The sequence below is a fragment of the Leptodactylus fuscus genome, chromosome 9, assembly GCF_031893055.1.
Source record: "Leptodactylus fuscus isolate aLepFus1 chromosome 9, aLepFus1.hap2, whole genome shotgun sequence".
Classification (NCBI taxonomy): domain Eukaryota; kingdom Metazoa; phylum Chordata; class Amphibia; order Anura; family Leptodactylidae; genus Leptodactylus; species Leptodactylus fuscus.
Window position 1 is genome coordinate 70,507,969 of NC_134273.1, and position 13,483 is coordinate 70,521,451.

At 42.8% G+C, this 13,483-nt stretch overlaps 1 protein-coding gene across 3 annotated transcripts in view; it reads right to left on the reverse strand.

The window, feature by feature from the left end:
• Positions 1-715: 715 nt before the first annotated feature.
• DIPK1A (divergent protein kinase domain 1A) overlaps positions 716-13,483 on the reverse strand; it is an 81,129-nt gene continuing 68,361 nt past the window's right edge. For all 3 annotated transcript variants that reach the window (XM_075287866.1, XM_075287868.1, XM_075287869.1), the window contains exons 4-6: positions 9,840-9,947; positions 9,145-9,321; positions 716-2,213 (exon numbers count right to left, since the gene is read on the reverse strand). In XM_075287866.1, the coding sequence (XP_075143967.1) occupies positions 1,401-2,213; positions 9,145-9,321; positions 9,840-9,947 (1,098 nt within the window). In that variant the 3' untranslated portion in view covers positions 716-1,400. The remainder of the gene's footprint in view (positions 2,214-9,144; positions 9,322-9,839; positions 9,948-13,483) is intronic.

The following is a 13,483-nucleotide window of genomic DNA, read 5'->3' on the forward strand; positions in this document are numbered from 1 at the left end:
CACACTGTCTATGGTGAAGATACATTATCCATAATGAAAACCACAAAGTTATTTAACCTTTTAGGCTCATGATTTATATAGTACTATACAAAAGTTTTAGGCACGTATGCTGCACAGTATGGCCTGGTTCACATCTGCATTCAGTATTCCATTTGGGGAATCCCCTTGCGGACCCCTTTCCCCGAATGGAAACCTGTACGCCTTAAAAAGCGGTTAGCTAAGAAACCACATGGACACTATAGACAATCTGTGTGGTTTCCACATGAAACATGGGGAGAGAAAAGTGCTGCTTGCAGTACTTTTCTCTCTGCACGATTCGTGCGGACACAGAGCGGAAACCTCAGACTTTTGTCGGTATGTAAAGGAGTTCTCTCGCAGCACTGGGGGCGGTCCACAGCGCTCAAACAGCACTGGGGGCGTCCCCAGTGCTGTGAGAGAAATCTCCAGCGCTGCCTCCATCCTCTTCTGGAACGAGGTCTTCACCGTGTCTTCTTCTGGTGGTGGCTTCTAACTTCTAGGCCTCGGGCCTAGTGCAAGCTGACGGCGCATGCCCACCGGCCACGAAAAAACGGCTGCTTACAATACTGTGTGGGTCCCTTATAAAACGTCATGCCCAAAATCTTACTTAGCTTCACACCTAAAACAGACAGGATCTTACCAGCTCACATAACCTGCATATAAATATATATATTTAATATAGAAAAATAACCGTCATAGAAAACAGAAAGAAGCACGATGTGAATGTATTAGGTACTCGGTTGATGATCCACATTTTAATGACATGTTATTGTTTCGTTACGCTCTGAACAATAGTGTGCAAATTCATCCATGCTATCTTATCAGTAAACTTTATCTCCATTTTAATTCCGTATTGTAAATCAGCAGCTTGTATTGTACCACACTACTAGGACAGGAGTGGTCTTTTGGCCGGCGTTGTTACCCCAAAAAATAGAAGAATAATAATATAGTTCATGTTCTATAAAAACGCCTTGAGTTACACTGTCAGAAGAAGGAGGAGGCAAAATTTCACAGCATCGTAACATCCTGAATGTAGCAAATAAAACATGATCGGAAGAATGGCGAGTTTTTTGACGACATCTGAGGCAATAGAAGTGCATATCATGTGCTACCAGTCACTTCGGAGCAAGATTCGATGGGGCGACGATTCATGTCAATGGTAAGTTGACGGGAAAACTCTTTCCAAATTGACACGTGAATGGCTTCATGGAGAAATACTAGTTTTCGCGTTGTCACCAGATTTCGAGAGGTGAAGCGATCCTAAGAATTGAAAAAAAAACCCAACAGAATAATGTTACATAAAAGTAACGTAACTTTACAACACACACAGCCATTGGCATTGTATGAGAGTGGAAACTGGAATGAAATTATTTCCCAGGACATTATGAATCATTCGTATGAGAGATCTTTTTCCATAAAAGAGCTTTTAAGTTGTTCAATATTAATGAATGTTGCATCTCCATGTTCTTGGTAGCAGCTTTCAGGGCAATACAGGAGTAGATTTGCTTCTCTAGTTCCTCTCGGATTTCGGAAGGGCTCCCTTGAAATAGGTAGTCCTTTACTAACAGACATATTTTTGCTAGATTTGGTTGGCTTACGTCTGCGGTACATTTCCTTTTGCTTTGGTCACACACAGTGCTGCAGTCAGTACCGTACACACAGTCGGCGTCCACGTCGCATGGTCGGTCTTTGATGGTATCCTTTAAGTGCATCTCGGGTACAATGTTCCTCATGTCCACCACTTTCAAGTCATACTTGTCATTATAACCAAAGTTTTTGGCACTTGTGTCACACATAAGAAAATTTCCATAGGGTCCGTGAAAAATGTCTTCTACAAACTCGAGAAGACCTATCACTATCTTAGCCTTCCTCGGCCAGGATGGGGTGAACCACTGGTCCATCCGTTTTCGCAGTCCTTGAGGAACGAATATTTCGAAGATCCACGGCAGACTTATTCCATAAAGTGAGGTGTAGGGTACACGCTCCGTTATGTATAGATCCCCACAGAATCCCAATAATTTGGGGGTGTGCTCCTTGTCTTGAAGGATTACCATCAGTAAAAACTCATTGAGTTGTAGAAGTGCCCACGCAGATTTGGCCTCGGGGAGGGACACGTGGCCATCTTTATTACCATCTGCAGCTGCTAAGATGAGGTTGACTAGTTCGCGGAGATTACCTTGGTCGCCTAATTTTGTCTGAAACATACAGAAAAAAAAAAAGGTTAATGTAAATGATAGAAAACATGAAAAACATGAAAAACACTTCAAACTGGAAATACCAGTAAGTATACTCAAGGGTACAAGCCCGCGCCAGCAGCATCTGATGCCAAATATATATCTTTATATAGTAAGAAAATAGGAATTCTCATAGGATATATTAAAGCATGAAAACATAGTCTTTGTGGAGGTGGATAACTGCGGTTCTAATCGAGTCCTTCAGAGCACAGGGGAAATTATCATGTTTTCAGATGCGGTACATTCTGTAAACCCCAGCGCGCTCTTATCACTAGTTCAATAGGAACATGAAAAAAGCCCAAGCTCACAGGATTTGCCTTATTCCGTGTAAACAACGGGAGCCGGTCGCCGAGACCGCCTGGGAGCACTTTAAAGCTTTACCTGTGATATCTACCAGAAAGCCAATAAAATAACTAAAAATTCTATCATTTTTATATAAATATACCGACTGTGAAAGTCATTGTAACCTGCATCTAAATAAATCTGCCCCCGTAATACTTCGGTTTTGCCTTAGGAGCCATCACTGATTTTCTATCCAAATCTCGGACAACTTCTTACCATGTTTGTTTCGGATGTGATCCTTCTTACGATCTCTCCTTCTAGTTCCTCTATTCTACAATACTAACGCGTTTTGTGTTACATTCTACCGTCCTAGAGTAACTTCACTTCGGCTTCTATCTCGTTGTCGGTCTAAAATTTCCTCTGGGAAACGTAAATTGTTTGACATTCAACAAGAAAAGAACGAAATTATATTATTTGCTCCGAAAAGGACAAAATGTAAGACCGAAATTATACTTATACTGACTAGCTGGAAAAATAATACAAGACTCTGGTAGGCTGGAATATTGTGGGTTTAGCGGATAAAGGTTGTACCGTAGACTTGTGATATTTTAGACACAAAAAGATTTATTAATATTTATTATATTATTTAAAGGGGCTCTATCAGCAAAATCATGCTGATAGAGCCCCACATATGCGTGCATAGCCTTTAAAAAGGCTATTCAGGCACCGTAAATGTTAAATTAAACTACCCCCCCGTTTTAAAATAATAACTTAAAAAAGAATGTTCTCTACTTACAGAACGTGCACCCTGGGCGGGCATTCAGGGTGCGTCGTCTTCTTCTTCCCCGCCTCTTCTTCCTTTGACGACTTCGGGTCCCGTCCTCCTCCGGCCCGCGGCTTCTACTACGGCTACTGCGCATGCGCCCGGGCTATATTTTTTTATCAGTGTCCGCGAGCAAGCGCCGGAGGAGGACGGGACCCGAAGACGTCAGAGGAAGAAGAGGCGGGGAAGAAGATGAAGACACACCCTGAATGCCCGCCCAGCGTGCACGTTCCGTAAGTAGAGAACATTCTTTTTTAAGTTATTATTTTAAAACGGGGGGGGTAGTTTAATTTAACATTTACGGTGCCTGAATATCCTTTTTAAAGGCTATGCACGCATATGTGGGGCTCTATCAGCATGATTTTGCTGATAGAGCCCCTTTAATGAATTTATTAAGATACATGTGTAGAGCTGAGATCAATGGGCGCAACTGAGATCAATGGGCGCAACTGAGAACAATGGGCGCAACTGAGAACAATGGGCGCAACTGAGAACAATGTCTACTGCAAAGCTAGCCTTACACATTCGATTTTAGATAGCCCCGTTGTCCAATTGTTAATGCGATTGTTTGTATGAATGCCTGCCTTCATCAATGGGGAGGGGGGGCAGCTTGTTTTGTTTTGGAGCAGATTTATGAAGACTGGTGTTGGAGGCGCACCCCTCTGCCCGGCCAAGAGTCTGGAGGGAAATGGACGCCATTTTATAGTCGGCTTGTATTTCCTGTATCACTTACACCATATTTCTGGCGTAAATGATTATAAAATCTATGAGGCCAATGTGCCCGCACCTGGGAAACCTGATAGGGTAATTGGGACTTTAAACCCCCACAGGTCCTTATGGACAGGGGGTTTAATGTCGTAAATACCCCTGTCATAAAGCCACCCATGCTGGCACTTAAAATATAAAAAGATGTATAGGCATCCTGATCTGATCTGTACTCCTGGCACACTGGAGACTTATGAATACACCTTGGCTTCACTGCGCATGCGCCAGACTTTGGGTACATGCGCAGTGAAGCTAGGATGTCCACCCCCAGCTTAACTGAAGAACTGCACAGACACCAGATGAGTCCCATGATACTCATTATTAGGGAAGTATAAAGTTGTTTTTTTTTTAATGTGGGCATGGATGGCCAAAAAATAGAGCAATTTGGGACACTAAACCCCTGGTTTATAAGGATCTATGGGTGATTTATTGAAATGTGACTATTGAAAGGTATTATGTCCCTCTCTTTCCATTGCCTTCCCCATTGCCCAGGTGTGATATAGGGGGGTGGTCTGCATTGGATTTCATGCTGCGATGTGGCAAATGGTTCCCCCATTCGGCTGCTGCTATGGGAGATTTGAGGACTCCAGGGCTACAATTGCTCAACTGTTGTTTCCAGCAAATCATGAGTTATTGAAAGGAATTGAGAATTGATCTACAGGATCCCGCGCCTGATGAACACAGACAAGTACAATCTGGAGATGAAAATAAGCAAGATATTTCCTACATGGGTAAGGAAGGGATGGTTATCTCTTTGTTAGGCTGTAGGCTGCTTATAATGTAAAATTTCTTCCATGAACAATGGTAGGGGCACACCGAACAGCAGGGGGGCAGTAGGATGAGAACGGCAAGAGGAGTATATTGAAAAATACATTATTTTACCATTATGTGCCTGAAATGAAATTCTGTGTGGAAAACTCATTTTACTTCAAACTTTGCAAACTCTCAAATGTCCACATTGAAATAGGAAGGATTGACTCCTACTGAGCAGACAGTACAGGGGAGATCAGAGAACACGATGATGTCTCATCACCTATAGTAGTCCATGAGCGGCTCCAGCATGTGTGGCCGGCTTTATCATCGGGTCATGCTCCTCAAGTATTCTAGCTCATTTATTATCATCAGGACTTTTCCCAATATAAGATGAACCTATCCTTTCAGCAGACTTCACATAAATCAATAGTACAAAGTGTAAACATAAGGAGGAGTAGAGTGGTCATTATTAGAGATGAGCGAGTAGTACTCGATCGAGTAGGTATTCAATCGAATACTACGGTATTCGAAATACTCGTACTCGATCGAGTACCACTCGCTATTCGAATGTAAAATGCAGAACCAGCATTGATTGGCCGAATGCTATACAGTCAGCCAATCAATGCTGGTTCTTCTCCTACCTTTAGAAGTCTTCTCCGTGCAGCTTCCCCGCGGCGTCTTCCGGCTCTTCATTCACTCTGCCAGGCATCGGGCCTGGACAGAGCCGACTGCGCATGTCTGCTCGTAGTGCGGACATGCACAGTCGGCTCTGCCCAGGCCCAATGCCTGGCAGAGTGAATTCAGAGCCGGAAGATGCCGCAGGGACGCTGCAAGGAGAAGACTTCTCGGAGGATCCAGCCCGGCCCTCACTCGTGGACTTGGTAAGTATAATTTGATTGAACATTGCCTACCCCTGAAATGAGCATTTTCCCCCCATAGACTATAATAGGGTTCGATATTCGATTTGAGTAGTCGAATATTGAGGGGCTACTCGAAACGAATATCGAACCTCGAACATTTTACTGTTCATTCATCTCTACTTCTGATCTTACCCCCACCTAATTCCTGATTGCTCCCCTTTTTCTTGTGTTTAGTTTCCTAGTAAAACATTTCCCTCCTGACCTCTATACCCTTAACATACTTAAAGGTTTCCATCATGCCCCCCTTTTCCATTAAGTACTCAAGACTATATAGATTCAGTTCTCCTGATATGATCTATGCTTCAGACCCTCCACCGGTTTTGTATTGTACATCTAATACTGACCTGTACTGATGTGAATAAAGCACTTGGAGTGGGATAGAAACAATCACATTTAGCTGCTTGCAAACTCCTGGGGCAGCGCGGTACCTGGAGCTCTGCACTATATTGGTGAAATACACACTGTAATGGGCTGTATCAGGGCAGTACTGGTGGTAGGGGGCCAGTCACAGCTTAACGGAAAGGGGTCCCTGCACCAGCTTTATTAATACTCACTGTACTGTGACATCAGCATAGTGGTACCTGAGATGCCAGGATTCCCTACTCTATTTAAAGCGTAACTCGCTTTTATTTACTTTTTGCTTATGTGTTGGGGAGTGTTTGGTGACATATAGATAGACATAGATGGATACATAGATAGACTTTATTATCTATATATCTATCTTGCAGACTCTATCACTGAGTACTTTGCTTTTACTTCTGATCTTTGTCAGTCTAAGAAAATGCCTAATTCTACTTTTATAGTCTTTGTTCTGTCGGACATAATGTAGTCTTTTATAAAGCAGACATATATCCATCACATAATTGGTTCCAGAGGACTCCGTTAAATCTTTGCTTCTCTCTATTTCGCCTCTATCCACATTATCTCTCTGTACAGGATTGGGGACACGGGAGAATAGCTGCAAATATCACTAAATGCTAAAAGCACGACCTTGCTGAAAATCAGATTATTGATGGTATTGATCTGTGTCAGGATGATTACTAAACAGTTCTAACAGGAGCCATCAATACCGGGCGCTGCTTATGCCGCTAAACAAAATAGCTTTGTTATCAGGACGGACAACAGATACGCTACAGAAGACTGTGACCAAAAACATCATGAAATATGGAAAAAATTGTTCCTAGAAATTCTGGTAGGAGTTTTTTTTTTTATTGTCCTAGCTTTTAGAAATGTATATTGTGCATCTCTCATGAGATAAAAGTGCTATAAATATGACAGGTGAAACACATCCAATAGGTTTAAGTAGTGGGGGACTAGTTGTGATCACCCCCCAAAACCACGGCTAACATGCTCCAAACCAATCCTGCTTAGTGAGTGGATTGGTCAGCTGAGCACTGCAATGTAAGGGAATTGTTGCCAATGCCCTTTCTACTAGGAAATTAGCATCCTCGGGCTCTCGCTCTGTGTTGCTGGCAGAGGAATGTGATAAGCAGGTATAATATTCTGCTGCGCGAAGCAGCTATGGAGCAGCACGAAGTAAGGAGGAGGTGGAGAAGCTTAGTGTCTCCATAGCTGCTATTTATGCGTCTAGAGTTTAGGATCAAAATACTTTACGAGGACCTTTTCCCACCGCCATTGATTCCCAGTCTTTGCATCCTTTAGTAGGCGCTGCTCCACTTATTCCAATGTGGTTGGAATTTTTTCTCTGGCCTCCACCATTCCAGAGTAATAATTTCTGCTAGTTTCGGTTCTCCGTATGCCAATTGGACTCTCTACTGATAAGTGGGTGGTCCTAGACTGGAGTATACCCTGTTGGCTTTCAAGGTATGTGACCAAATGCTGGATGCCAATATCTCCCCACTGTCAGAAGAGCGGGCGTTACAGCTCAGTATCATCACTGGGTTGTGAGGAACACCCCCTTCCTTACTGTACTCTTCCATAACCTTGTACTGTCGGGGGGGATGTTCCTTACAGTCCAGCCATGGTGCTGAGCGGTAAGGCCCACCCTTCTGACAGTGGGGGAGATATCAGTGCTGAAATTAACGGCACCGATATCTCCAGTACTGGGGCATATACTGGAAAGGTCTACAGTGTGCTGTATTCAGCACAATGTTGGCTCTTTAGCGGTATATAATACCGCATATTTATAATACAGGTATGCACAAAAGGTCAGTGACCTGGTGCACGTGTTGGTAAATTGTAATGGCTCAATGTGGGAGGCCCAATGGGTCAGCTGCAGAGAATCTGTGACCAGGACCCATCATATCAACCCAACCCTGCAGATAGATTGATTCCAGTGATCCTATCCCAATAGAGTTTTCCCTTTGTGAATTGGTGTCTCTTTTGCCGAGATATTGCTGTTTTTGTGAATATGCAAGTGAGCTCCTTGGAGCAGTGAGATTATTGCCATTGCTCCAGAGGTAAGAGACAATGCTCTCATTGCCCAAAGCTCATTTACATATGGACAAAAACAACAATTTCTCACCAAAGAGGCAGCAATTTACAAGGGGGATACATCATTTGATTCATCTGACTGGTTCATACCAGCGCTTGCACTACGTCAGGATTCTGTTCCCCTCTCCACATAATGTTCGGGGGGTCCCCAAGTGGACCCCCAAATGGAAAACTGAATACAGGTGAGAACTTAGCGCATCTATCTGCAGGGTCGGGCGGATATGCTGGGTTCTAGCTGGGCTTTTATCATACATGTATGCACTATTTATGTACACAAAACATATTCTAATATATTGTACCGTTATTTAGAACTGCTTAGACACTTGTTAGCACGTATCCCTGGTTGTAACAGAGATTGATCCCCTTTACAGGCAAGGAACCTCTTTGTACAGTGCTTTAAAGCAAGTTTGATAGTGGCACTGAAGGAGTTAACAGGCTATAGTGGCTATAGTCCTCCAATCCTGGCAGCTGCTGGTAGTCTGTGGACCATGACACTGCTAACACATCACTCTGATATAACAGGTACTTGAAGCATTTTTAGCAATTGTTCAAGTATCACTTCAAGGAGCAGAAGGAGTTACTTGCCTTCTGCATTTTAGAATATTACAATTCTGAGAAACCTAAAGGCTGAAATGTACCAAATGTGCAGCTTCCGAATTAAGGAAATTTACTGTCAACTTGAAGGTCTTCCTTGAAATTTGTAAAAAAACAAACAATACAAATCAAAATTGATCCTTTATAATATAAAATATTGGTAAAGTGGCTGGATCATCGGTTTAAGATGTATTATGGAGGTGTTAAAAAAACCATGAGATCTACCCAAATCAGACATGGGACTAGTGGTGACTTGTAGGGTGCGATCTGATACAACACAAGCACACGATCGGGCACTTACTTTAAAAAGATTGTGTACCATTTCTTTGAACTTTTGGACAGTGGTACCTCTTGTTGGCTTGTCAAAAAGGACAATTTCCTTCCTTGGCTCTAACTCTGTTCCAAAATCAAGATGCAGTGTATCTTCCATTTGACACTTTATTACTCCTTCCAGGTTCCCCCAGATTCCCAGGTACATCTGAAAAGCACATCACAGTATTTAGACGCCTTCTCTCTTTTACATATTACTGCAACATTATATCAGGAATCATAAGAAAACATAGAAATGTTGACAGACCACTCTATGGATGCAAGTAAACCATCGCCCAATCCTGATAGTGCCAACCCCGTTCATGTATCATATAAAAACTGGATACATAGTGAAAGATACTCTTTATAGCATAGCATTGTATGGTATGTTATAGTATAGAAGTCTTACACATGACATATTTCAGTGTGATATAATGGCGGTATATGGACAGTACACTTCAATAATCTATATATACACAGCAGGACAAGCCGTACTCTCCAGAGAAGGCTAGCAAATCATTGGGAGGAACAACCGTCTTATGACTAAACCCGAGGGATGGAAAATCCAGATGTTCCAGATTTTAAGCACCTTGGGAGACTCTACAGCAGATGGTTTTTTGACAAATGTTCATTATGGCAATCTAAAATCTACATACGATCTCCGATTACCACAAAGCAGAAGATTACCTGGTTGTTTGGCTTCATCGACAGACATTTTCCAAAATAAATGGTTTCCTTAGAGCAGAGCCCTTCACAGGCTGATCCGTCAATAATCCCCTTGCGGTATTTGTCACACTGGAAGGAAAGTTCCGGATGAGAGTAATTAGTACAGTATTATCTCCGCACGTCACTTCCATCACACTGATCCTAATGACTTCCAATGACACCAGGATGGTCAGACTCTCTTATAATACCAGATCAATAGATTTGCCTTTGGGGTTATTGTTATTGAAAACAGTGACATGACCTAAAAGAGGAACTTGTAGTGGTCACAGTCGCCCGTATGGCCACATGGGGGGAATAACAATGACTGGGACATCGCTCTTTATTACCCCTGTACTAAGACATTACTCCAATAAATACCTCTGTACTGTCACCTCCCTGTGTGCATATATTCCTTGCATTATGATGCTGTGTTTTATCAGTGTTGTGACATCACTGTGGTCCCATTAAGCGTGATCTCAGTAAGATGAGCATCCCTGTTCTGTGATATAACTGTGAACGCTGTAACGTGACCATGTGCATAGTTCCTGTACTGTAACGTGACCGTGTGCATTCTCTCTGCACTGTGACATGACTATGTGCATTCTTTCTGCACTGTAACGTGACCGTGTACATTCTCTCTGCACTGTGACATGACTATGTGCATTCTTTCTGCACTGTAACGTGAACGTGTGCATTCTCCCTGCACTGTAATGTGACTATGTGCATTGTCCCTGCACTGTAACATGACTGTGTGCATTCCTTCTGCACTGTAACGTGACTGTGTGCATTCTCTCTACACTGTAACGTGACCGTGTGCATTCTCTCTGCACTGTGACGTGACCGTGTGCATTCTCTCTGCACTGTGACGTGACCGTGTGCATTCTCTCTGCACTGTGACGTGACCGTGTGCATTCTCTCTGCACTGTGACGTGACCGTGTGCATTCTCTCTGCACTGTGACGTGACCGTGTGCATTCTCTCTGCACTGTGACCGTGTGCATTCTCTCTGCACTGTAACGTGACCGTGTGCATTCTCTCTGCACTGTGACGTGAACGTGTGCATTCTCTCTGCACTGTGACGTGAACGTGTGCATTCTCTCTGCACTGTGACGTGACCGTGTGCATTCTCTCTGCACTGTGACGTGACCGTGTGCATTCTCTCTGCACTGTGACGTGACCGTGTGCATTCTCTCTGCACTGTGACGTGACCGTGTGCATTCTCTCTGCACTGTGACGTGACCGTGTGCATTCTCTCTGGACTGTAACGTGACCATGACGGGTGCATTCTTTTGGCATCGTAACATGACTATGTGCATTCTTTCTGCGCTGTAACGTGACCGTATTCACTATTATTCTTGCACTTTTACTTAATTTTGTTCATTACCCTTGTAATATAACATCATTGTACTTATTATCACTTTTCTATGACTTCTATGTGTATAATCCCTATAGTTATTGTGTATTATCAATATTCTGTGACATCATTGTAAGAATTATTCTTGTGCCATTTTTGGGGCTTTAGGAGTTTAGTCCATTAGGTAGAGAGTTTGCAGTTACACCTGAGACCTGGTGCAAGCAGTTATCCACTGATTCCTCTGCCACATAAGGGGGCTCCAGTATTATAAATGACATAGTTTGGGCTTCTATATACAATTTTGCTTCAGGGTCTAGGAACCCATGCTTCTGCCCAGGTCTGCATAGACGGTTCCACATTTATAACAGTTAAGCTGAGTTTCTCCAGTGCTGACGCTTGCATATTAAATGAATATGAAGGATCCTAGAATGCAAATCACCTGAGCACAGTCTGTGCGGATAATAAACCTGCAAGGCATGCTGGGAAATTTTAGCTTTGAAGCCACTAGAATACTAAATGTAGCTTGGGTCTGTATGACATGCTGTGACTCAGGATCAGAACAAAGTATCTCACTTTGTGTAAGTTAATGACGTGTGATACAAATGTTGCAACACTGCTATATATTAGTTACTACAATTCTATTGCAACTGGACAATCTTTACTGAAATAAAACAGAAGTCGGTTTCATCATCACTGCAACTTTAGTATACCCTGGAATCTCATATACGGTGCAGATATGGTCGCAGTTATTATTTTCTATCCCATAGTCAAAGTATGCCAGATTAATACATGTATGCCGATATCCTATAGGTCTTCCCTGCAGCTATTGCAATGGCCCAGAGGAGTTTCGGCAGCAGATTGTTAACATGTTTTCTCATATAGTCGGCGACTGTATTGCCTCACATCTCTATGACTCTTCTAAACATGTTCCTAATTATAAGCCTTAAGAGTAATTGGGCTAATTAAAGGCTGTTAGAGGAAAGCACCGAGCTCGTGTTAAAGCCTTAGGGACAGAATCGGGCAGGAATTTGTCACAGATTACAACCTTGTAGTTTTAGTCTCCGGCATCCAGACAACACATGCTTAGAAAGAACTTATATTGGGCTTCTTATTCATGCTTTTCCATATAACGGCAGCAATCCGCTATGTACTTCTTTTAACCTGTCCATACACATTAGATTTTGGTCTGTCGAAACGGCTAGTTTCAGCTGAGAACTGGTTATGTCAACGCCATGGCCGAAACAAGGTAGACTTTAGTCTGCAAGAGCAGATTGGCCGTGCTGGATATTGTCTAGTTGAGGGCTGAACAAGGTGGTCATTCTTACGATCCCATTATCGACAGCCGTCCAAAAACAATGTGTACGGCAGCCTAAAGGAGTACACCCCTCTAAAAGATATATGACACATCTATGTAATATGCCATAATATGCCTAATCCTGCTCTGCCCAATATCATAGATTGGGTAAAGTCCCATACGCATTAGACAGATGAAATTGGGGCATTCAGACGTCTTCTATAGGACGTTACACCCTACTGGGCGCCACTATCCTCCATGTCCTATTGAGTCGCTGGCTTCTATGGCTGACAGTTTTACAACCAGAATGTTTATTTGCATTTCCTTTCACTTTAAGAGCCTGATCCTAATAACAATAATGCGGTCCGCCACCAAATCGCGGATATAAAGCGTCAGCGGCACCAAACAACGAGCCCCATGTGTTATTTATTATGGACTACAAGAGCAAAGACGGATTGTCTCTCCTCCTTATACTCCGCAGTGAAGTATGACAGGCTTACATAAATCCTAATTTGTTTAGTACTGTCTTACCCACATCTGACACGTGCACGTCTACAAACTATGTATTTCATTTGCAAAACATCCTACTGCCAAATGGAAATGAAACTTCTGCCGTCTCTATAATAATGAGTTCTTCGGCTCAAATAGGAGAAGAGGACTGGCAGTAGGAAAGTATGCAGAGATCACAATGTATGCTAAATCCCAAAGACACACAAACCCCCCCCCCTAAAAATGATATATCGCAGTCTGGCTATGTGGCCTGAACCCCAACTCTCAGCTAGTCAGTTCAGTTTACAATGGTGTATGTCCAGCAATGATTCTGACATATAGAGTCCTGCATAAAAGTTTTAGGCAAATGTGGAAAATTGCTGCAAAGTAATAGTTAATAGGCAATATAAAAAACAAGAAATCTCTAAATCCCATTAATATTTGGTATGACCTCACTTTGGAGGAGGAGTTCTAGAAGTGATGATCCGGC